The 22692-nt window shown below is 47.6% G+C and overlaps 1 protein-coding gene across 1 annotated transcript; it reads right to left on the bottom strand.

Moving 5' to 3' along the window:
• Positions 1 to 6081: 6081 nt before the first annotated feature.
• Positions 6082 to 21838, bottom strand: LOC128596494 (heterogeneous nuclear ribonucleoprotein R-like). The gene is given in 5 exon segments (XM_053606104.1): positions 6082 to 7433; positions 7791 to 7940; positions 11732 to 11905; positions 19068 to 19129; positions 21670 to 21838. Coding segments are annotated over 5 exon segments (1647 nt in total). The 3' UTR covers positions 6082 to 6341.
• Positions 21839 to 22692: the final 854 nt, after the last annotated feature.

Below are 22692 nucleotides of genomic sequence, written 5' to 3'. Positions count from 1 at the left end.
CAGGATATGATCAATTTTGGAGAATGTTCCATGGGGTGATGAGAAGAATGTATATTCTTTATCTTTGGGATGCAGTGTTCTATATGCGTCTATCAAGCACAGTTGTTCTAGGGTCTCATTTAAGTCTCTTATATCCTTGTTTAATTTCTGTTTAGAGGATCTGTCCAGCTCTGTAAGAGGAGTGTTAAGGTCCCCTGTTATTATGGTATTATCAGATATCATATTGCTCAGACTGAGTAAAGTCTGTTTCAAGAATCTGGGAGCATTTAAATTGGGTGCATAGATATTTAGAATTGAAATGTCTTCTTGTTGTATTTTTCCCTGGACCAATATAAAGTGACCATCTTTGTCTTTTTTGACTTTAGTTGCTTTAAATCCACATGTATCTGAAAATAAGATTGCAACTCCTCTTTTCTTCTGAATTCCATTTGCCTGAAAAATTGTCTTCCAACCCTTGACTCAGAGCTTTAATTTGTCTTTTGAAGCCAGGTGTGTTTCTTGCAGACAGCAAATGGATGGCTTGTGTTTTTTAATCCAGTCAACCAATCTATGTCTCTTCAGTGGGGAATTCAAGCCATTAACATTTATTGAGATAATTGATAAGTGTGGTAGTATTCTATTCGTCTTATTTGGTGAGAGTCCATTGCTTAGTTTTATCTTTTGCATCAGTGTGGAGGTTAGGTTCTGTCCTTTAATTTCTGAGTTCTTACTTTGCTGCTGATTCATTGTGGTGGTCAGTGTGCAGAACAGGTTGAAGTATTTCCTGTAGAGCTGGTCTTGTTGTGGCGAATTTCCTCAATGTTTGTATATCCATAAATGATTTGATTTCTCCATCAATTTTGAAGCTTAGCTTAGCAGGGTACAGAATTCTGGGCTGGAAATTGTTCTGTTTAAGTAGATTAAATGTAGATGACCATTGTCTTCTTGCTTGGAAAGTTTCATTAGAGAAGTCTGCGGTCATTCTGATGGATTTGAGTAAGGTCAACTGGCGCTTACTCCTGGCAGCTTGCAGAATCTTTTCTTTTGTCTTGGCTTTGGACAGGTTCATCACAATGTGTCTTGGAGAAGCTCGGTTAGAGTTGAGGCGACCTGGGGTCCGATATCCCTCTGAAAGCAGTGTGTCAGAATCTCTGGTGATATTTGGGAAATTTTCTTTTATAATATTCTCTAGTATGGCTTCCATTCCTCTGGGGCATTCTTCTTCCCCTTCTGGAATTCCTATAACTCGTATGTTGGAACGCTTCATAAAGTCCCATAATTCTGACAGTGAACGTTCTGCTTTCTCTCTCTTCTTTTCTGCCTCTTTTACTATCTGAGTTATCTCAAAAACTTTGTCTTCTACCTCTGAAATTCTTTCTTCTGCATGGTCTAACCTGTTGCTGATACTTTCCATTGCATCTTTAAGGTCCCTGATTGACTGTTTCATTTCCTTCAGCTCTGCTATATCCTTTTTATATTCTTCATATTGTTCATCTCTAATTTGATTCTGTTTTTGGATTTCCTTTTGGTTATTTTCCACTTTATTAGCAGTTTCCTTCATTGTTTCCATCATTTCTTTCATTGTTTTCAACATGTGTATTCTAAATTCCCTTTCTGTCATTCCTAACATTTCTGTATAGGTGGAATCCTCTGCAGTAGCTACCTCATGGTCCCTTGGCGGGGTTGTTCTGGACTGGTTCTTCATGTTGCCTGGAGTTTTCTGCTGATTCTGCCTCATGGGTGATTTCTTTTATCTGTTTCCTTGCCCTAATTTTCCTTTCACTTCCTCTTGCTCTTTAAGTTCTCGTGCCTGTGGACTGAAAGGCTAAGGCAAGAGAATCCCTCAAGACCAGAATTTAGAAGTTGCTGTGAGCTGAGATGCCATGGCACTCCACCCAGGACGACAGCTTGAGGCTCATTTCACAGCTTCAGAGATGTCCCAGTGTCCTCCCTACAGATCTCCCAGTACCTTCAGGTCACGCGTTACAGAGACTGCCACTGAGACGACTAGGATCTCCAGGAGATGGAACTGCTTTCTCCTTTGTCCTGTTAGCGTCTCACGCTCATGCCAGCGCCGTATGTGGGGGCGAACAGAGCGCGGGGCTCTACCTGAGCAAACATATTTAAGTCCAGGGGCAACGCTACTGCAGCAACCCCAGTTCTGGCCAGAGGCCCCAACTCCAGCGCGGAAAGCACCGACTGGCTCCCGGAGGCGTGGGAACCAGAGCCGGCGCTCCCTCCTCCTCCCCGGCTGGGCGGAGCCGGACCCTCCGGGAAAGTGCCCAGTGCCACTGCGCCTCGCAGACTCTCCCAGGTTTGCTTTTAAATTTGGTATGAACCGAGCTTTGGTATGACTGTGCTTTCTACTCATAGCCTAAACAGAGCACTGCAGCATCAAAGGAAATCTTTGGTGATGGTGCATCCTATTTAATTCCTTCCCTTCTCCCACCAATATTGTCACAGGGCTATGCTGCTTAAAGGTGTTCTGGCTGCCGAATCCCTTTCTCAGCTCAAGAGTAGTTTTGAGATGTACTTGGGGAAACAGAGAAGGAAGCAGGAATGTTTGGAAACCAAAAATCAAGAAAAGCCGAAATCTTAGCATGATTTTTATACGTTAGAACATTATACCATGCCTCATTTGTACCTGTGAGAGTTTCCTGTTTGACACAGGGTAGCTAGAAGGGGCCTGGAAGGCATGAATAGTACAAAAGAAGTTAGTCCTACCATTGTCATTTGTATACATTAATGAAATCCTGATGAGGACCTGCTTTTTGTTTGTTTTCCTTTGAAACCCAGCCCTATTGTGTTTGTATTTAAAATTTGTACACATTTGTATGATAATCTGTACCTTGTGGTATTGGTACTATTAGAGGAAATACTTTGGATTCAGACCTTGCAATTTTTTATCATTGTTTTATTTTGTTTTTTAAATTAATTCTAGTGGTTTGATAAAAAAAAAAAAGCTAACATGACTATATCGAGGGACTCAGAATGTGGGGCAATAGAAAGCCCTGTGCCTTTCTGGTGGCAATGCTGCAATGACTGGTGGATGCAGTTAGTTTGTTAAATGCTTTGGCTATTTTTTAATCATGTAAACACATTCATTCCAATAAAAAAGGAAAGGACATCAAAAGGGCTATGCCAGGAATGCCCTTTGTCAGGAAGACAGGATGGGAAACCCAATACAGAAATGGGGGACAGATGTATGACACAGGGGATGCCCAGGGGCTGATGACCTCAGGAAGAGATTCATTCATCCGCCCTTATTTATTCACTCAGCAAAAACTCCCATTGTGTGGCTGGTGCTATTCTAAGCACCAAGGGTTGGCAGTGGCCAAGAGAGGCAAGAATCCCTGCCTGACCTGTGGGGTCCCTGCAGTGCAAGACAAGAGAAGGAACTTGTTTCAGACAGAGGCATACAAATAAGAAAGCAGAGAGGAAAGATGTGCAGAGGTCAGACCTGAAAGACAGGATGGCCCTGAGGTCAGTAGCCATTTGAGGCCTCAGAGTAGAGCTCTGGGAGGAGCCCTGGGCCTTCAGGGGACCCCCGACCCCAGGGAGAAGCTCACCTGGAAGAAGTCAGCGTGGTTGGTGGCGGAGGGGGGCGGGGGGCAGTGAATTTGAATAGGGTGACATTGTAGAAGTGGAAGATGGAAAAGCTGCCTCCAACCACCACATCCCTGAGGCGGTCAAAGCAAGTACTCTTCCCTGGAGCCTGCCAGCCTCTTGGCCCAGAAAAGGCCACCCCAGAGAGAGCCCTATGAGGGAGGGAAGCCCAGAGCACAGCCACATGCCTGGAAGAGCAGTCCTGCAGCAGCCCCTGTGTGGGGTGCTCTTGATGTATGGTGACAGGGGCTTTTACCTGGGAGCTCACCCTCAATCTGGGAGCTGGGGGTTGGGACACACCTGGAACCTGGCCTGAGCTGGGCCTGGGTGGCCTCTAAATCCCAGGGCCATTAGAAGTTGTACTTTCTTTTCCTGTGACCAACTTACCTCCCTAGCCAAGGATGATGATTTCAGGCCTCCTCTGTAGACTTTGGGGAGGGCCCTGAGTCCTGACTGTATCTTCAGGGACCCAGCCAGCCCAGGGCAGCTATGCCAGGGTCCCCAGGCCACTCTGGAGAGAGACCCGGAGGGTCTAGAGGCAGAGAGCCCCCTGAGCCTCTGCCTCATTTGGCAGCAGTAGGAGATGAGACTTCCCCAAAGCCAACATCTCCCACCAAACATCTCTCTCTGTCTGTTTTTTTTTTTTTTTTTTTTTAGAGACAGTCTCACTTTGTCTTCCTCGGTAGAATACTGTGACATCACAGCTCACAGAAACCTCCAACTTCTGGGCTTAGGCGATTCTGCCTCAGCTCCCAAGTAGCTGGAACTATAGGCACCTGCCACAGTCACAAAACATTTCTAGGCTTGCCGGGAGACTGTCCTGTTCTCAGTGTTTCCTTTAAATGTGATAAGAATCAGTAACTGTCCTTGTAAACATGGTGTCCATTCCTCTACACCTGGCCCCATATACTTCCTTTGATCACATTATGGTATCATGTATTTGCACAGTTGAACACTGCTATCACATGGTTGGGGGAGGGGTAATTGACCCCACCAAGCTCAACTGTTGGGCACTTTTTTTTTTTTTTAAGACAGAATCTCATGCTGTCGCCCTGGGTAGAGTGCCATGTTGTCATAGCTCACAGCAACCTCCAACTCTTGGGCTCAAGTGATCCTCTTGCCTCAGTTTTTCTATTTTTAGTAGAGATGGGGTCTTGCTTTTGCTCAGGCTGGTCTCAAACTTGTGAGCTCAAGCAATCCAACTGCATCAGCCTCCCAGAGTGCTAGGATTACAGGTATGAGCCATGCGCCCGGCCTGTTGGGCACTTTTGTAGTGCATCTCAATGCCTGAATCTGGCATGCAAACTTCTGGAATATTCTTTTTTTTGAGACAGAGTCTTACTATGTCACCCTTGTAGAGTGCCATGGCACCACAGCTCATAGAAGACTCAAACTCTTGGGCTTAAGTGATTCTCTTGCCTCAGCCTCCCAAGTAGCTGGGACTACAGAAGCCCACTACAATGCCCAGCTATTTTTTGTTTAGCAGGCCCTGGGTGGGTTTGAATCCACTGAGCATATGGGTCTCCAACCTTTTGGTCAAATTTGTGTCCAACTCAAGACTCCTGATGCATAGCCCATATTTGTAGCCCATATATAGTAACAATAATAATAAAAATAACAATACCATAATTGCTCACATGTGGTAATAATATTACCAACAGCATTTATAAAAAGAGGAAAAATAATAAGACGAGTATAGGCTCAGTACCCGTAGTATAGTGGTTAGGGCCCCGGCCACAGACACCGAGGCTGGTGGGTTCGAGACTTGAGTAGATACACATTAGTGATTTCTTCAGCCCAATACAAATGGCAGCATATTGCTACTTTTTTTTTTCTTCCTGGTAGAGTGCTGTGGCATTATAGCTCACAGAAACCTCAGTCTCCAGGGCTCAAGTGGTTCTCTTGCCTCAGCCTCCCAAGTCGCTGTAACTACTGGTGCCCACCACAATGCCCAGCTATTTTTAAAGAGGGGGAGTGCTCTGCTTTTGCTCAGACTTGTCTTGAACTGAGCTCAATCTGCTCACCTTGGCCTCCCAGAGTGCTGGCATTACAGATGTGAGCCAGTGTGCCCAGCCACCAATGCAGATCTAGAGCCAATCATATCTTGCCAATATCATTTTCGAGCCCTCACTTACCTATTTCCACTGTTTCCCAATCCTGATAAAATTGTAACCATAGTTACCAGAATAGTCACCACCTTGCTGATGCAGCTGCTGAGAGATGGGTTGGGAACCCCAGTTCTGTTGATTGTTGGTCTGATGATGCTTGGAATCATGTTGGTTGTACCCATCTGCCTTTCTCTTGCCTCCTACATTGCCCCCACAATTGCCCTGAGATCCATAGGAACCATGGCCTCTCTGCTGTTGTGCAGGACCCCCTCTGCCACTCCTGGAGACTCTTATTGATTCCAAAGATACCCCCCTCTGTGAATAGCCAGCTCTACCTCTTGGAGGTGGTGCTCCCTACCCCCTTGGTGATGGTGGTGGAGCACCTCACCCTCCCCTTCCTCCTCTTACTGCATAGCCATCATCATAGCCATAGTAGGGATCTTCATAGCCTCTACAATAGTCGTGATAATCATAACCATAGTAATCATCATAGTGATCTTCATAGTCGTAATAATCTGGAGAGTAGCCATATCCACCTCTGCCCCCACCACGACCCTGACCTCTAATTGGAGGTGGCATTCAAGGAGGAGGGTGGTAGTAATAATCTTCATATGCAGTGCTTCTGGAGGCCTGTCTAGCAGCTTGTCATTATTTCCTTTTCTTGTCTAGTGGCTTGGGTAACACTATTTCTTCTCCTCCTATTTCTTTGCCATTCATTTCATCCATAGCCTTAACAGCTGCTCCTCTGTCTTCGAAATAAACAAATGCACAATCTTTCAACTTCTTTATTCTTTCAAGTTTTCCAAATTCAGAAAATGGCTTTTCTAGTATTTCTTCAGTCACTGTAGTAGCCAAGTTTCTCACAAATAAGACTTTCACCTTAGCCATTACTTCTGTATCTGGTTCTTCCATGGGATCAGCCCATTCAACTGTAACTACATTTCCCCACACCTCTACTTTTCCACTCATCAGCTAGTGTCTGGCTTGTGCTGCTGCTGACTTCTGATCCTCATATTCAAGGAAGCAGAACTCCAGATTCTTTTTATCATGGGGTTGATGATAGAGAATAATGTCCTTCAAACCCTCTGTTATACCTGTGACTTTACTGAATTCTTCCAAAATATTTTCTTTAGTCTTATTCTTTGGAATGGATCCAATAAAAAGTCTGTCGTTTGCTACAGAAACGCTTACTCCAAGGCGTTTACCAGGGGGAATTTCATGGCTGTCACACAGTTTAACAGCTTTCTGTGCAGCTTCCTTTCCACAGAAGGTGATGAATGTATATTCTCTGTTCTGACCAGACAGTGGATCCATCAAAAGATGAAGATCCCAAATGGGACCGGCCTTCTGAAAAAGGGGCACCAACTCATCTTCATATAAATCTCTTGGCATTTTACCTATAAACACTTCTGTTCCAATTCTGGGTTGTATGCCAGAGTATACACTGTCTGGTTGAGGACTACCATACTTCCTCTGTCCTGTGGTTATATCCAGAGTATAACCAGTCTTCTCAAGAAAGGCCTTGATCTTTGGATTATCAGGTGCTTTTGTGGACTCTTGCACCTTGCTCTCCTGTTTCTCTCTTTGCCTATAGGTCTTCATAACTCCACATAAAAATGCACTCTTGTTCTGAACATATGATAAGTCACTTTCTTTGAACTGTTGTAGTACAGACAGAGCTCCTCCTTCATTAAATTCCCTGAAAGCATCAATTGCTCTTTCATCAAGAATTCAGGCATCCTCAAACTTTTTAAAAGTTTTTTTTTTTAATTAAGTTTATTTATTTATGTTTTTGTTGTTGTTGTTGTTGTTGTTGTTGCAGTTTGGCCAGGGCTGGGTTTGAACTCACCACCCTCAGTATATGGGGCCGGCACCCCACTCTCTGAGCCACAGGCACCACCCAATCCTCAAACTTTTTAAACAGGGGGCCAATTCACTGTCCCTTAGACTGTTGGAGGGCTGGACTATAGTTTGAAAAAAAAATATGAACAAATTCCTATGCACACTGCACATATCTTATTTTGAAGTAAAATAAAAAAAACAAGAACAAATACAATCACACCACTTCATGTGGCCCGCGGGCCGCAGTTTGAGGACCTCAAGATCAACATAAGCTACCAATTCTGTCTGAAATATTTCATCAAGTCTTTCTGCCACCTTCTGTGGGAGGTCTGCCTCTATCAGTGTCTTGTAGTGTTCTGTGTGAGTTACACTGGAAGTATCTATTGGTTCTTCCTCTTCTTTTAACTATAGTGAATTACCATTCACCTGATTAGCTATTTTATTTTATTTTATGACAGAGTATCACTCTGTCACCCTCAGTAGCGGGCCGTAGCTCACAGTATCCTCAAACTCCAGGGCTCAATCAATTCTCTTGTCTCAGCCTCCCAAGCAGCTGGGACTACAAGCACCCACCACAATGCCTGGTTATTTTTAGAGACGGGGTCTTGTTCTTGCTCAGGCTGGTCTCAAATCTATAAGCTCAGGCAATCCACCCACCTCAGCCTCCCAGAGTGCTAGGATTAGCCTTTTTTTTTTTTTTGAGACAGAGTCTCACTTTGTCACCCTAGCTAGAGAGCTGTGGCAATACAGCTCACAGCAACCTCCAACTCTTGGGCTTAAGCCAGCGGTTCTCAACCTGTGGGTCACAACCGAGTCGAATTACCCTTTCACAGGGGTCACCTAAGACCATCCTGCATATCAAATATTTACATTACGACTCATAACAGTAGCTAAATTAAAGTTATGAAGTAACAATGAAAATAATTTTATGGCTGGGGGTCATCACAAAATGAGGAACTGCATTAAAGGATCTTAGCATTAGGAAGGTTTGCCTCAGCCTTCCAACTAGCTGGGACCACAGGCACCTGCCACAATGCCTGGCTATTTTTTGGTTGCAGTTGTCATTGTTTGGCAGGCCTGGGATGTATTAGAACCCGCCAGCCTTGGTGTATGTGGCTGGTGCCCTTAGCTGTTAAGCTACAGGAGCCATTGGATTAGCCATTTTTAATATACTGAGCAGAACAGAGGCCGGTGGCTGGGCCCATGAGAATCATCACGAGGTGCTTTGAAAATGACTAGAAATGGTGCGCAGGCCATCCCTTACCCCTCCTCATGGACAGAGACGCAGAAAGGGCATTTTTTTGAGGCAACTAGCTGGGCTGACATAAGATGGTGGAGAAGGTGCTGGAGAATCAGAATTCGGTTCTGTTGCTGGAGGAGGGGAACTTGCCACTGAAGAGAGGTATGTAGGGTTCTTTGCACAGCCTTTCTTTCTTTTATCACAAATGGCTTTGAGGTGAACCTTTGTAAATGGCTCGAGGCAAGGTTTAGTGGAGGAAATTGTTCCCAATTTATCAACTTAATTATCTATTTGTAAGTTATCCTGATGGGGAGCCCATTTGTGAGTGTCAAACGCTGTGATTCAGGGTCACCTGGAACCCAGGGACTGCATGTACCATTCACTTACAGGGCTGCGGACACACAGGCTCAAGCCAATCCGGTGTCAGTTTTATCCATAATATTTATGTATTGATTAAGTATGCTATTGAATGCCCATATCAAACAAAGTGACATTTAACATCAAGAGGAAAGGGGTTAACCTCTCTGAGGAGAGTGACATGTACAAGTGTATCTTGGGCTTACCTGTCATCTTTAGCCTCTTGCAAAGCACAGCCCTTGGTGTTGGTGGCCCCTTTGCCTGTAGATGTCAGGCACTGATCCCAAGTGACAACAGGATGGCATCCTGTGAGATGTTCCTGCTGAGCCAGTGCAGCCCTGCTCTCCTTATAGTCTTCATGGTGAGGCTGGTGGTGAAGGCTGTGCTGGTTAGGTGTCGTATCTCCACTGAGGTGCACATCTGGCCATGTAGGCCTCTCCTGAAATGTTTATGGAGCTGCTGCCCCTCGCCTGAAACACAACGCCTGTGGGGACTCTGGTGCTAAACTATTTGGAGACAATTTGCTTCTGAGTCAGGGCTTCATAGGCAGAGAGCAGCTCCCTCACTGCTTTATTCAAAGTGGACATAAGGGTTGGTAAAATAAGATAAAAATGATAAAAGAAATGTAAGGTGGGCCGGGCGTGGTGGCTCACGCCTGTAGTCCCAGCGCTGTGGGAGGCCAAGGTGGGTGGATTGTCTGAGCTCAGAGGTTCAAGACCAGTATGAGCAGCAGTGAGCCAGAGTAAGACCCTGTCTCTACTAACAACATCAAAAACAGCCAGCACCGTCAGAGGAAGAAGAAAATGAACAAAAAAGGAGTACTTCAAACAAAGAAGAATGAACAAGCAAACTGAAATTAAAAATAAAAAAAAGAAATGTAAGGTAGAGTCTTTTTCTAAGATGGAATTGCTATGTCAAGGGTGCTCTGAAAACCTGGGTTAGCTCCCAGGCTTAGTTCCCCAGCAGCAGCTCTGCTCATCCCTCCCCCCCACCTATCCACCCTCCCTTAGTCCCCCTGAGCACCACCAGAGCTGAATAGTTAACATTTTCTGTTGGGCCTTGTTTGGAGATGGTGGACACTGCTCACCATTTAGCAGCACCCATGGGGATGGCGGGATAGGGAGCCCCCGGGTGATCATTGGTGCTGCAGGGAAAGCAGTGTTGGGCTAGCACCAAAGAACAGAAGAAAGTGAATAGGAAGCCCAAGAATAGGAAGTCCCTTTCTGGCTCTGAGAGATTATGAGGAAATGAAAAACCCCATCAGTGACAGGAAGAGGAAAAGGCCCAGGTGATGTTCATAAAGACACTGGGGAAGGAAATGAAGGAAGTAGAGCCAGCACTACTATCCCCAAATTCAAGCAGAATAAATAGAGTCTGACAGCCCATTCTGCTCCTCAGTAGGCAGCAGAACATGCAGGACAGCAGCAGTCAGAGCCACAGTCAGCTCACATGAAGAAGTCTGCACAGAACAAAGTGTCCCATATGCAGTCCTTTTGCCTTGGCCTCCCAGAGCACTGTGGTCACAGGCATGAGCCACTGCCGTATGACAGTTTTTATTACATAGGGTACACTCTAAATAACCATAGTGCTCTCAGCGGTTTGCTGAAGAAAGGACACCCAGGATGCTGTCAGGTGGGCAGCTGCACTGAGCAGAGTATACGAGGTTAGGCACTGTAGGATGCAATGTTACAGTTGCCTGATTAACAAGCCTCAGATGCTGCACTGGTCTATAGTCCTTCATAGAAGGCTTCTGCACAGGGAGCAAGGGAGTGTTCCAGGGAGACTGGCAACGTGCAATTATGCCAAACTGCTCAAATCTCTGAAGGTGTACCTGGATCCCTCCCAGAGCCTCTCTGGGCACTTGATACTGTTTTTGCCTCACTGACCTTGCCCCTGACCTTACTTGGACCATGGACTCTCTGGAGGCAACTGAATCTGGTCCCCTTCTGTCTAGCAGGGCCTCTCCCACTAAGTTGTAGAGGGCTTCCTGCCTTTCCAGGTCTGTGACCTCTCTCCCAGGATTTTCAACATTTCCTTGCCTTGGGGGATACTCTTCTTCCAATGCACTGTCTCTCGGCAAATTGCTCACTGATCCCTCTGCAAGGGAGGCCCTTTTACCCAAGGTCCTCTACTTCCTCTCACTCCTTGACCCTGTCATCTTTGAAAGAAAGGGGGTCCCCCCTTTGAGCTGCAGCAAAGAGATTGGCCCACTGTTTCATGTGCCTATCTTCCTCTCTACAGCTCACTGCTTCCCAGTTTACAAAGACCTTCTGGGCTATTTCAAGAAGCTATGAGGTGTTCATACCTGCAAACCCCTCCTGATCTGCAGTTTTCACCACATATCCTCAGCACTTTGACTAACTAGGGCCGTTTTAACCATCCTCTGATTTTCAGGGCTCCCAGGGTTGAAAGGATATACATTTGAAACGCTTCACATAACCTCTCATAGAACTGGCCTGGCCTCTTAGTCTTTCCTTGCAGGACCTCATTCACTTGGGCTAGGTTAGTAGTTTTCTGTGTTCTTCTCCTCAGCCCCTACAACAATGCCTCCCAGTATTGGGTCAGGCATACCATGTCCTCTGCCACATTTGGATCCCACTGAGGGGTCCTCTCCTGGAAGTTGGACCCGGGCATATTCCTGAGGATTTTGGAACCTGTCTGGGGTGTTCTCTTCTAACCACTTAGAGGCAGCCTGAATCACATGGCGTCTCTCGTCCGTGTTAAAGAGGGTCATGAGCAGCTGGTGGCTATCTGCCCATGTGGGGTTATGAGTCTGAAAAATGGTTTGCATCAAATCGACCAAAGCCTGGGGCTTCTCCATGTGAGAAGGAGTGTGATGTCTCCAATTCACTAAGTCTGTGGTTGTGGATGGCTGATACATCATTATTCTCCATTTGACCATGTGCCCATCCTCATCCACTCCAGTGTGTCTAGTCTCTCTGAGGGGCGTCTGGACTCCTGGTTTAGGCCTTATTAGAGCTGCTAAGGAAGGCAGACCTCCTGGGACCTTTCCTTTCTTTGCATGAGGGGCACCTGGCTGGGCTGGGGGTGGCTCAGTCTGCCTTGGAGGGAGAATCAGCTCCTTAGGTGCTGTAGTACCTGCAGTCTCTCTGTACGAGGGTGGTGGAACTTCATCTAGGAGGTCCTCCTGCATGGGATCTGCCAATATCTTCGGCACCACTACTCTAGATTGGGCGGAAAGCACTTTCCCTTCCTGTCCTTGTGCTACTAGCACTGTTGCTACCTGCCCTCTCAACCAGGGTGGTGGGTTCACTACTAACTGTAACCAACTATCTAGGGAAACTGGTCAGGGTGACCACCTCTCTCAGTGACTCTGTGCTATACAAGAGACACTAAGGACTTCTCTAGACTTCCCTCAGATGGCCATCCTACCCCTAAAAGAGGGCCACTCTCACTCACAAAGACTTTTTGCTTTCCTGGGGCCATAGTAACACCATAGTCACCTACAAATCCTTTCTTAAAGTTCTTCAGCATGGTAGCCAGTGGGGTGGACTTTCCTTGCTCATTTCCCATCTCCATCCAAGGGTCTCCCTCTCTCAAGACTCACATTCACATTGCACTCTTTCACACACCTCCCACCTGCAGGCGACCTAACACCCAAGGAGTTGATCTGACTCCTTCTTCCACTAAAATTGTGTAGGCGAAATAAGTCCTACTGTACTCTGGACATCCTGGTACTCAGGGACCTACCGCAGGGACCTCTGCAGCTCAGTCTCGAGGAGACGTTCCTCTGGGAGAACTGGTCTCAGGAGTGCTCTGAGGACCACGTTGCCAAACCAACTGGAGCTTCCCAAGGGGGTGGTCCAAGGGGTTGGCAAAACATGACCCAAAGAGTCCGGCTGCATGGTCTGCTACCAAGCCTCACTTCCCAGTCAGGGAACCAAGAAATGTAGCAACAGCCGATGCAGATAAAAGACCCTAGGCACAAGTTGGAAGAGGAAGTGGCTTTATTCACCGGCCAGGAGACTCAGCAGACTAGTGTCCCAAAAACCAAGCCCCCGACTCAATCTCTGGCCTTCCATTCATACATTTTAGGACTTGGGTGCATGTGAAAGTCTTGTGATTCAGGGAAAGTTCAGGTTGGCCTGTGCCCTTGGTGCAGGGCCACCTGTCCTCAAAGACAACAGAAGGCTAGGGAAGTTACAAGGTTACTACATAGGTCCAACACGTGCCATCTGAAGGGCATATAGATAACAGAGACATCTGCTGCAGTAGGGGTAGCAGTTAGTGACTTTTGTACGTGTCGCAGACTGCCTGTCTAATGCCTGTACAGAGTTACTAGGACAGAGTCTATCTCTGCTTTACTCCCTTGCCTAAGCGCCAGGTGCCTAAATTTCAAAGTTAAAACATCCACTACTCTATGTAGTGAGACTTCTACTAAGGACTGGTCAGGAGCATCCCCAGTTGATGATTCTTGCAGAATTGCCTGGATGTGGCCCAGAGCACCAGCATGTCCCTTTAAGCTGGGTTGCCTCTGCTTCCCTGTTACTCTAGCGAGACCCTGTCTCAAAAGAAAAAATAACTCTGGAGCCCTTGGGTCCTCCCAGTTCTGTGTCCAGATCAATAACCCCAACATGACCCAGCCTGTGGATGCCATTCCAGACTGGCCCAAATATATATGTTTAATTCACAACGAGGTGGCGATTATTTGGAGAAAAACACTGTCTTTTTTTTTTTTTTTTTTGAGACAGTCTCACTTTGTTGCCTTCAGTACATTGCCCTGGCATCACAACTCACAGCAACCTCAAACTCTTGGGCTTAGGCAATTCTCTTGCCTCAGCCTCCCGAGCAACTGGGACTACAGGTGCCCACCACAACGCCCAGCTATTTTTAGAGATGAGGTCTCGCTGTGGTTCAGGCTAGTCTTGAACCTGTGAGTTCAGGCAATGCAGCCACCTCGGCCTCCCAGAATGCTAGGATTACGGGCGTGAGTCATTAAAAACACTGTTATTTCAACACATTACTGACGGGTCATGAGTTAACATAGTAACAAGGATAGATTCTGCATAAAATTGCCAGTTAACAGCACGTTAAGATGTTAGAGGCACTAAGTGATTTTATGTTATAAGAAGCTGAGACAAGAAGGGGAAAAGAGCCAAACAGGCTGAGTTTGGGTCAACTGGGAGTTGAGAGGAGAAATGAAACTGGGAACAGTTGCAATGTTAAAAGAAATGAATAAGTGATGCTTTATTATGCTGATGAAAGGTCTCAGGTTAGGACAGCGGAAACAAAAGGTGTATTTGAAAGGAAGGGAAGAGGAAGAAAAGCAAGAAAGAAAGAAAGAAAGAAGGAAGGAAGAAAGGAAGGAAGGAAAGAAGGAGAACTAACTTCAAACAAGATCTGGGAGTAGGCATCTGACGGCTTTAACTTCCACAGGTTTCACAGGTTTCAAGCTGTGTTTCCTAATGTTTGCTAAGCACTGTCTGGGATATAAATGGTGTAGTTTGTGCCTGGAACAAGACGCACTTGGTGCAGTTGGCGACTCTTGCCCCTTCAACTTCCTGGAGAAGCTTAAATCTTAAAAACAATCAATCAAACAAAACCAACAGGTGAAGCTTTGAGTCCAAAAGCCAAAGTTTATTGGTTCTTGAGGTTTCGCTTCTGTGTTACATTTGCACTTTGTTGGAAAAGAAAAACTTGAACACCATGAACAAATAAAAATAAAAGTAATTGATAGTCCAGTAGAGTAGCTCAACCCTCTAGTCTCAGTTACTCAGGAGGGTGAGGAGGGATTGCTTGAGCCTAGGAATTGGAGACCAGCTTGGGTGATTTAGCGAGATCCCATCTCTAAAAAACTATGATAGAAAGTGTAGTGTGGTAAGTACATAAGCCAGTAATAGGTATTTATTATCGTTATCAGGTATAGTTAATTCCTCACTAAATAAGTGAAATTATGTATATAATGAAACCAAAATTGCCATACGCTAATTAGTATAAGCAATTACATTCATATGGCATATTTTTGGTCAGAAAAATATCATGAAACTTCTAAATATAGACTAAAAACACTTCTAATATTAAACCCGAATAAATTTGAGCTATACATACGTTTAAGAGAGATTAGCCGGGGTGGCACCTGTGGCTCAAGGAGTAGGGTGCTGGCCCCATATACTGGAGGTGGCGGGTTCAAAAAAAAAAAGAGAGAGAGAGATTAGCCTTTCTGCTCAGCTGCTCTGTGGAGGTGGTAGCCAGCAGGAGGATGGTGACCTGAGGCCCCACTTCACCTGCCTGCACCCACTGCCCACCTGGTCATCACACAGCGAGGTACCCCAGCAAAGTATGAGCTTAAAAGAGCTAGGGTGGCCAAACTCACAAAAAGGTGGCCCTGACTGTTGGCATTTCTGTAGATCCAAGAAGGTGGAACAAGGCCACTGAGTGCCTTCAGGGATGGGCAGGAACCCACCATGCAAGTTGGGAGATGTTTCAGGAAAACCCACAAGGTCCACTGTGCTTCTTGGAAGTAATAGACTATGACACCCTCCATCTCAAAATTTTGTAGTAACCCATGTATACTACACAAGTAAAAAAAGAATATTTGATAGCTGATCTCAGACAGAGAAAACTGTGAAAGTGGGGCTCAGTTGCCAAAGATGTGTTAGTCGTTTCTTGGGTCATTAAAAGACATTTGGTTATTCCCAGTAATCATCTTCACCACAGCCATATGGCCCTGAAGGTGACTGTGAGCGCCACTGGTGCTTTGGACCCAAGATCATGGCAGTTACTAGGTCCTGGTTCCAGTTTTGGCCCTGACCTGGGTCTCCAGCTGGCCCTGCCTCCTCTTGGCAGCTGCTCCTGTTGTGTCTTAAAGTTGAGCCGCTTGGGTCTCACGCTTCCCAGAGCTGATCTAATGTCTGCTTTCTAATGATTTCTTCACTGGCTTTTCCTCTATACGTGATAAAACAAAATCATCTTCAGTCACTTGTTTTCAGTCTCTCCAAAGGCTCCAGACTATTCTTTAATTTGTTCTTCAGAAATATCTGGGCTCTATCCACCCACAGCCATCTTTCCGGGGTCTCTTTCTCTTTTAAAGTGTTGGCCCTTTAGGGGCCTATTCATCTGTCACTGAGTTTGTGTTTTTTGGTCCAGAACCTGATCTGCACCAGCAATATTTGAGAAAAGCACAAGTTCAAACTTTTGATCTTCCAGGGAGAGGGTCTACAACTCCCCAGATGACAACGGTCAGGTCAGATCTTTCATGCTTGTACCCAGGTCAAGGCTCCCCACAGATGCTGTACCATCATCCTCTCGTGGGCTCTTTTGTCCTGGATCCCTCTGCCAACTCTTCCACTTTGCATGGGCATTGGTCAGTCCCCTACAGGGGCTGCTGGTGATGCCAGTCTGACTGTGTCAGGACTTTATGTGGCCCCGATTTCAAATGGTGGCAGCAGAACTCCATTATGGTCTCATGGGACCACTATTCTATATGCAGTCTGCTGTGGGGTGGAATACTGGTTACCCTGAGGGGCAGGTGCCCAAAGATCCTAGCACCCTGAGAGCCCAGGTTTAGTTTCCTGAGGCCCTGGTGGCCCTGGCTGCCAAGCGTATTGGTGTCCTGGGGGAAGCAGAGGCCTGGGGTCCCTGGTAGTCCCCACCTGGGGCTGATACCTGACAGGATCCACTGTCCTTCTTTGTCCCTGGCTCTCTCCGAGCATCTCAGATGTACCGACCCTACCAGTGATCCTTTCTGTGTGGATATTCTGCATCTTTTTTTCCTCCACCGTGTTACTCCAAAATTTTAATGGGTCCTTGGGCTATTTTAGTTTACAACTAGTTGTCTATATTTCACTTTTTTTTTTTTTTTTGAGACAGAGTCTCACTTTGTCACCCTCGGTAGAGTGCCATGGTTTGAGCAGCCTCAAACTCTTAGGCTAAAGTGATTCTTTTGCCTCAGCCTCCCAAGTACCTGGGAATATAGATGCCCACCACAACACCCAGCTATTTTTTAGAGGTGGCTCAGGCTGGTCTCGAACCTGTGAGCTCAGGCAATCCACCTGCCTCAGCCTCCCAAGTGCTAGGATTACAGGTGTGAGCCACTGGCCTGGATCTATTTGACTTTTTGTTGGGGAGGGGGATGAATGCTGGTGTCACCTACTCCACTATTTCAGTAACACCATGCCACTCTTTCCTTTTTTTTAATTTTTAAAAAATAATCCAGTACCACTGCCTAAACCTAAACCACAAAAATAATGTCTCAAGGCCTGGCATAGTGGCTCCCTCCTATAATCCCAGCATTCTGGGAGGCCGAGACAGGTGGACTGCTTATGCTCAAGAGTTCGAGACCAACCTGATCAAGAGCAAGACTCCCATTTCTACTAAAAACAGAAAAAAATAGCTGTGTGTTGTCACTGGCACCCATATTCCCAGCTACTTGTGAGGCTGAGGCAGGAGGATCACTTGTGCCTAGGAGTTTGAAATTGCTGTGAGCTATGATGCCATAGCACTCTACCCAGTGTGGCAGAGGGAGACTCTGTCTCAAATAATGATAATAAATAATCACTCAACATCAGTGAATAGCCAAGGGTTCAGTTTCTCCTTATTCTTGTTTTCTTTTTCCTGGTTGGTTTGCATCAGAACCCTCCAAGGTGCAGCTGCTCTCAAGGTATCCCCCCTCTCCCTTCTGCCTCCTCCTCCTTTCCCACCTCTCAGCCCAATGCACAAGTCTGGGTCCCCGGTCCCACTCACTGCCTGGCTGTTCCTGGAATGATCAGAACCCAGATAAGAGGTTGGTGGCTGACTGGGGTGGTGGGGATGTTTTTGCATCTGGAGTTCAGTCAGAGCTGGATGTCTTGGCTTTTGTGCCCAGCCCAAGTGCTCTGATTGCTCCTCACATGCCTCTTGAACGTGGCCCTGGCTATGGAGTCAGGGAGATTAAAAATGCTGCCTCTGGGGCGGCGCCTGTGGCTCAGTCGGTAGGGCGCCCGCCCCATATACTGAGGGTGGTGGGTTCAAACTCAGACCCGGCCAGCTAAAACAGCAGTGACAACTGCAACAAAAAATAAACAAACAATCAAGACCCTAGCATTTGGTAAGAAATAAAAAACAGTAATCCAGCCAAATAAATCACCCTCATATTACCAGCCTGAGAGTGAGAAGAATCTTATACCTTACTTCCTTCCACCTGGTGCCACCCAGCTCCCTCCTTCTCTCCCTGTGGCTCTGCAGTCCCCCTGCCCTGGATCCTGTCAGGTTTTGGGTTTGGGGCAGCCTCTCTGGCCCAGCGAGTCCTCCCTTAAAAGATTTAGGCCTCCAGGCAGGGTGGGGGCAGCAAAAGCAGGGAGAGTTGCTCCTAACAGTTGCTTCTTAGTGTTCCTTGATCTGACAGAGGCCTCCAACAGGCCAGATTTATGTTAAGAGTGTCATTGTGTTTTTTCCTCTGTCAGGAGAACGCTGGACAATCTAGTGGCGCCAGTGAACAGGTGTACTGAGCACGTTGCTCTTAGGTCCTCATCTGAGCCCCCAAGACAGAGAGGAACTGCTCCTCCACCAGGTCCAGATCACAGTGAGTGGGCTTAGGGGCCAGAGCCTGGGCAGGAAGCATTGCCAATCCTCTTGTGGCTCGTGGGCAGAGATAGTAAGTAACCTTGGGAGACTGTGGTTTGGAGCCCCAGGGGTAAAACAGTGACCTGAACTATGGCAGAGGACCCTGGGCTGCATTTAATGCTCTGTTGCCACAGCATTGACATTGTTAATCATTTTTGAACAAGGGACCTTGAGCTTCTATTTTGCACAGAGGCCCCTCAAATTATGTCTCATACCTAATGACAGCCCCTTACGACTGTACTTCAGCAGCAACCCCCTCCCAAGGCAGAGGGCAGCTTCCAATGGGCAGCTGCAAGCAGGCCTGTTGTTTGCACTACAGGTGTCTAAATGGATCCTGGATGCAGCAGTGGCCTCAGAGCCTGCCCATTGCCCACCGAGTCCACCATCTGCTCCTGGTTCTCGGGGTAAGTGCCAGCTCCTGCAGCCATTCCAAGGTCTGGAAATGGAGTTTGGGCCTGGCTGAGGGTCCCCCCACTCAACCCCAAAGCCATGAACTATGCTTGTGGGTGGAGTTAGGGACTTCAGTGGAGGCTCCACATATGCCCTAGAAATGGTGCACACTGACTACAGGCACAGAGATCTGGGGTCCCCTAGGAAAGCCATCCCCCGCTTTCTACCTCACGGCCAGGGTTGCAGTCTCCCAGTCTGAACAGGCTGACTGAGGCAGACAGGCTAAGGGTCACCCAGAGGACCAGCAGGGCGAGGACAAGGGAGCTGGGCTGTGGGGTGTACCCCATAAACAACTATCCATTTATCTTAAAGAAAGACAGGATAGGGGTGCAGGTCTGTGCTGAGCAGGGGGAGGGCAGGGACTTGGCTCCGTAAGTGGGGCCCTCCATGCCCCTGCAGGTCCAGGGAGAAGCACAGCCCAGGCTCACTGCCACATGACCATCTCCCTCCTCTCCCAGGCTCCTAGACTCACCTGGCTTTGAAGGCAGTATCTGGGACTAACCCAAGGACTCCCCGGGGCCCTCCTCTGACCAGCAGGACCAGCAGACAGGGAATGCTTGGAGCAACAGTCCCCAGAAGAGATACGGGGACCCTGAGCACAGTGGCCACCACCCATTGTCTCTCAAACATATCAGAGGAAGCCCCAGTAAGGCTGCAGGGGTCTCAGGCGTGCCCCAAGCACCCTGCGAAGGTGGCCTTTCAAGTGTGCCCACTGCAGGGAGGTCTTCACTTCCCTGGCCCACTTTATGCAGCACCAGAAGAACCATGGCAAGGAAAGGCCTTCTTGCACAGCTCTGTACTGGAGGAGCACTGCAAAATCCACCTCCTGGACTGCCCAGGAAGAACAATCCCCAGGTTCTGGGCCCCCAGCAGCCTGCCCTGACTGAGAGCCAGGCTGTGAAATGCCATGTCTGCAGGAAGGCCTTCCCCTGGATGCTCCATGTCCACAAGGTTGACAAGGCTGATGACAGCGAGTGACCGTCAGGCCTGAGTACACCAGAAAGATGCTAGAGAAGCCAGGGGAGGAGGCTTCCTGGCCTCAGCCCCAAGGCCCCAGGTCTGTAGCACCCGCTGAGTTCATCCCTTGATCCTGTACGACATGTTTTGTGATCAGCTCTAAAAGGAACTTTATTTTTATTTATTTTATTTTATTTTATTTTATAGACAGAGTCTTACTATGTCACCCCTGGTAGAGTGCCATAGCGCTACAGCTCACAGCAAACTCAAACTCCTGGGCTTAAGTGATTCTCTGGCCTCAGCCTCCCAGGTAGCTGGGACTACAGGCGCCCGCGACAATGCCCAGCTATTTTTTGGTTGTAGTTATTGTTCAGCAGGCCTGAGCTAGGGTCGAACCTGCTAGCTCTGGTGTATGTGGCTGGCACCCTAGCCGCTGAGCTACAGGCACTAAGCCTAAGAGGAACTTTAATATTAAAGTGTCATATTTCAGAAGCCTTTTCCCAACTAGACCACATTTCCCTGTGCCCTGGCGGAGACCTGCTGCCAGTTTTCACTTCACTGTTGACATCCCAGAGGCCAGAGAGGGGTGCTGCCCCCTGTTGCCCTCCAGCCAGCTCAGCTCCCTTGGAACCTAACTAATAAACAGGGTTATTCCCCCTTACTTTTTGGAAAAAAGGTACATAACAGAAAATTTGCCATTTTCGTTGTCTAAAACTGCACAATTCAGAGGCATTCAGTATATTCACAACACTGCAACAACCAGCGCCAGCCAGCTGCAGACCTCCCATCACTCCAGGCTCCACAGCCTCCACACTCACCCAGCCCTGTCCTCCAGCTGTGACAGCCACTAATCCCCTTCCTCTCTCCCAGAGTTTTTGCCAGGATACTTAGGTCTGACCAAAACTGATGCACACGTTTTGACTCACAGGACATTTTTTTTTTTTTTTTGAGATGCCAACACATTTTTTGAAACCAGAAAAATTAGGCTTTCTGGACTCAGTGCCTGTGGCTCAAGCAGCTAAGGCGCCAGCCACATACACCCTGAGCTGGCAGGTTTGAATCCAGCCCGGGCCCGCCAAACAACGACAGCTGCAACCAAAAATAGCCGGGCATTGTGGCGGGCGCCTGCAGTCCCAGCTACTTGGGAGGCTGAGGCAGGAAAATTGCTTGAGCCCAGGAGTTGGAGGTTGCTGTGAGCTATGATGCCATAGCACTCTCCTGCCTAGGGTGACAGCTTGAGACTCTGTCTCAAAAAAAAAAAATAAATTAGGCTTTCTGATCTGCCTTAGAGAACCAAATATCTCCCAAGAGTGGGGCCACCTTCCTTGGCTGGCAGAGCAGAGAGCGGACAGCTGGTGTTTATGGCTCCCCTTTCCACCCCCAACCCATGGTGCCTCTCCACTTGTCCTCTTTCAAAAGAAAGCCTTGAAGTTTTTGTCTTTTTCTTTTTAACTTTAGTTGGAAACAGTGTTGGGTTGAGTCTGAATCCTTGCCAGCAGAGACATTCTTCAAATCATTCTCAAGTCACCTTTCAACTTGAAAAGCCTTTGGACATACCCTAACTCTCACCTGCTGCTGCTTCTTGGCCAAACTGCCCTCTCATGGCCTTTTTCCCCAGGGGTCCGGCCTGACCCTCCAGCGCCTTCGCCTCATCTGCCAAGCTTGCTTTTTCACACCTGCCTTCCCAGAACTCTCCCCAGCTAGCCTCTAGACCTGCCTTCTCAGCTCCCTCTAGCATCTCCAGCTTGTCGCTGCAGGTCTCCCTGGAAACTTCTGGCTATATCCCATGCCTTAATTGCTGGTGGGCTCCAGCTGCTCTCCTGGACACCTTCTCTTTCACCCTGCAGAGGAACTTCTCCCTTGAGACTTAGGTTGGAAGGTGAGGTCTCAGCCCCACAGCCAGCCCATCACCCCTGGAGCTCCCACGCCTTCCCTCAGATACAATGTCTGTGAGCCACAGAACCACAGGGTAAGCAGAGACTGTGGAGGACTCACTTGTTGGGGACCAGGGGCTAACTCCATGCAATTTGCATTCCAGTCCTCTACACTGGAGGCAGGTTCCCAGCTCTGTTGGTTGGTGCCAGGATCGCACAAGGAGGGCACAACACTGACCCTCCTCTGCAGTGGGGCCCAAGACCCCAGCACGGGCTTCTTCAGAGATGTCTGCCTGGTGTCCCCCAGACTATCTACCCTCCATGGACATTGCCTAGAGTCCCTCAGTCCTCCAGTCCAGCTTGTCCGAAGAACTCATCTTTCCCTTGTGCAAAACAAACAAAACTCCACTCAAATGCTTTCTCTCTGGGGTTCCCACTCTCACGAAGGGACTACTACCTTCCAAGTCCCCAGAGGATTTTTGATGACAACCTGGTCAAGAATAATATGCCCTGGGAACTCAACACCCGACCCCTGCAGTTCTTTTTTCTCTTCTGCAACACATGTCCCAGGCTTTCTCCCCTTTTCTTGGATGTCTGCAGCTTCCTCTGAGCAAACTGTGCCTTCAGTCTGTTTCCCCACCATCTTATCCCTAGTAGCCTGCATCTATCTGGGTGCCTCTAAAATGCCAACATTGAAGATATAAATCCCAGAAGACCA

The sequence above is a fragment of the Nycticebus coucang genome, chromosome 10, assembly GCF_027406575.1.
Source record: "Nycticebus coucang isolate mNycCou1 chromosome 10, mNycCou1.pri, whole genome shotgun sequence".
Taxonomy (NCBI): Eukaryota; Metazoa; Chordata; class Mammalia; order Primates; family Lorisidae; genus Nycticebus; species Nycticebus coucang.
Note: the sequence above shows the minus strand (reverse complement) of the source record. Positions and strands in the feature narration are given on the sequence as shown.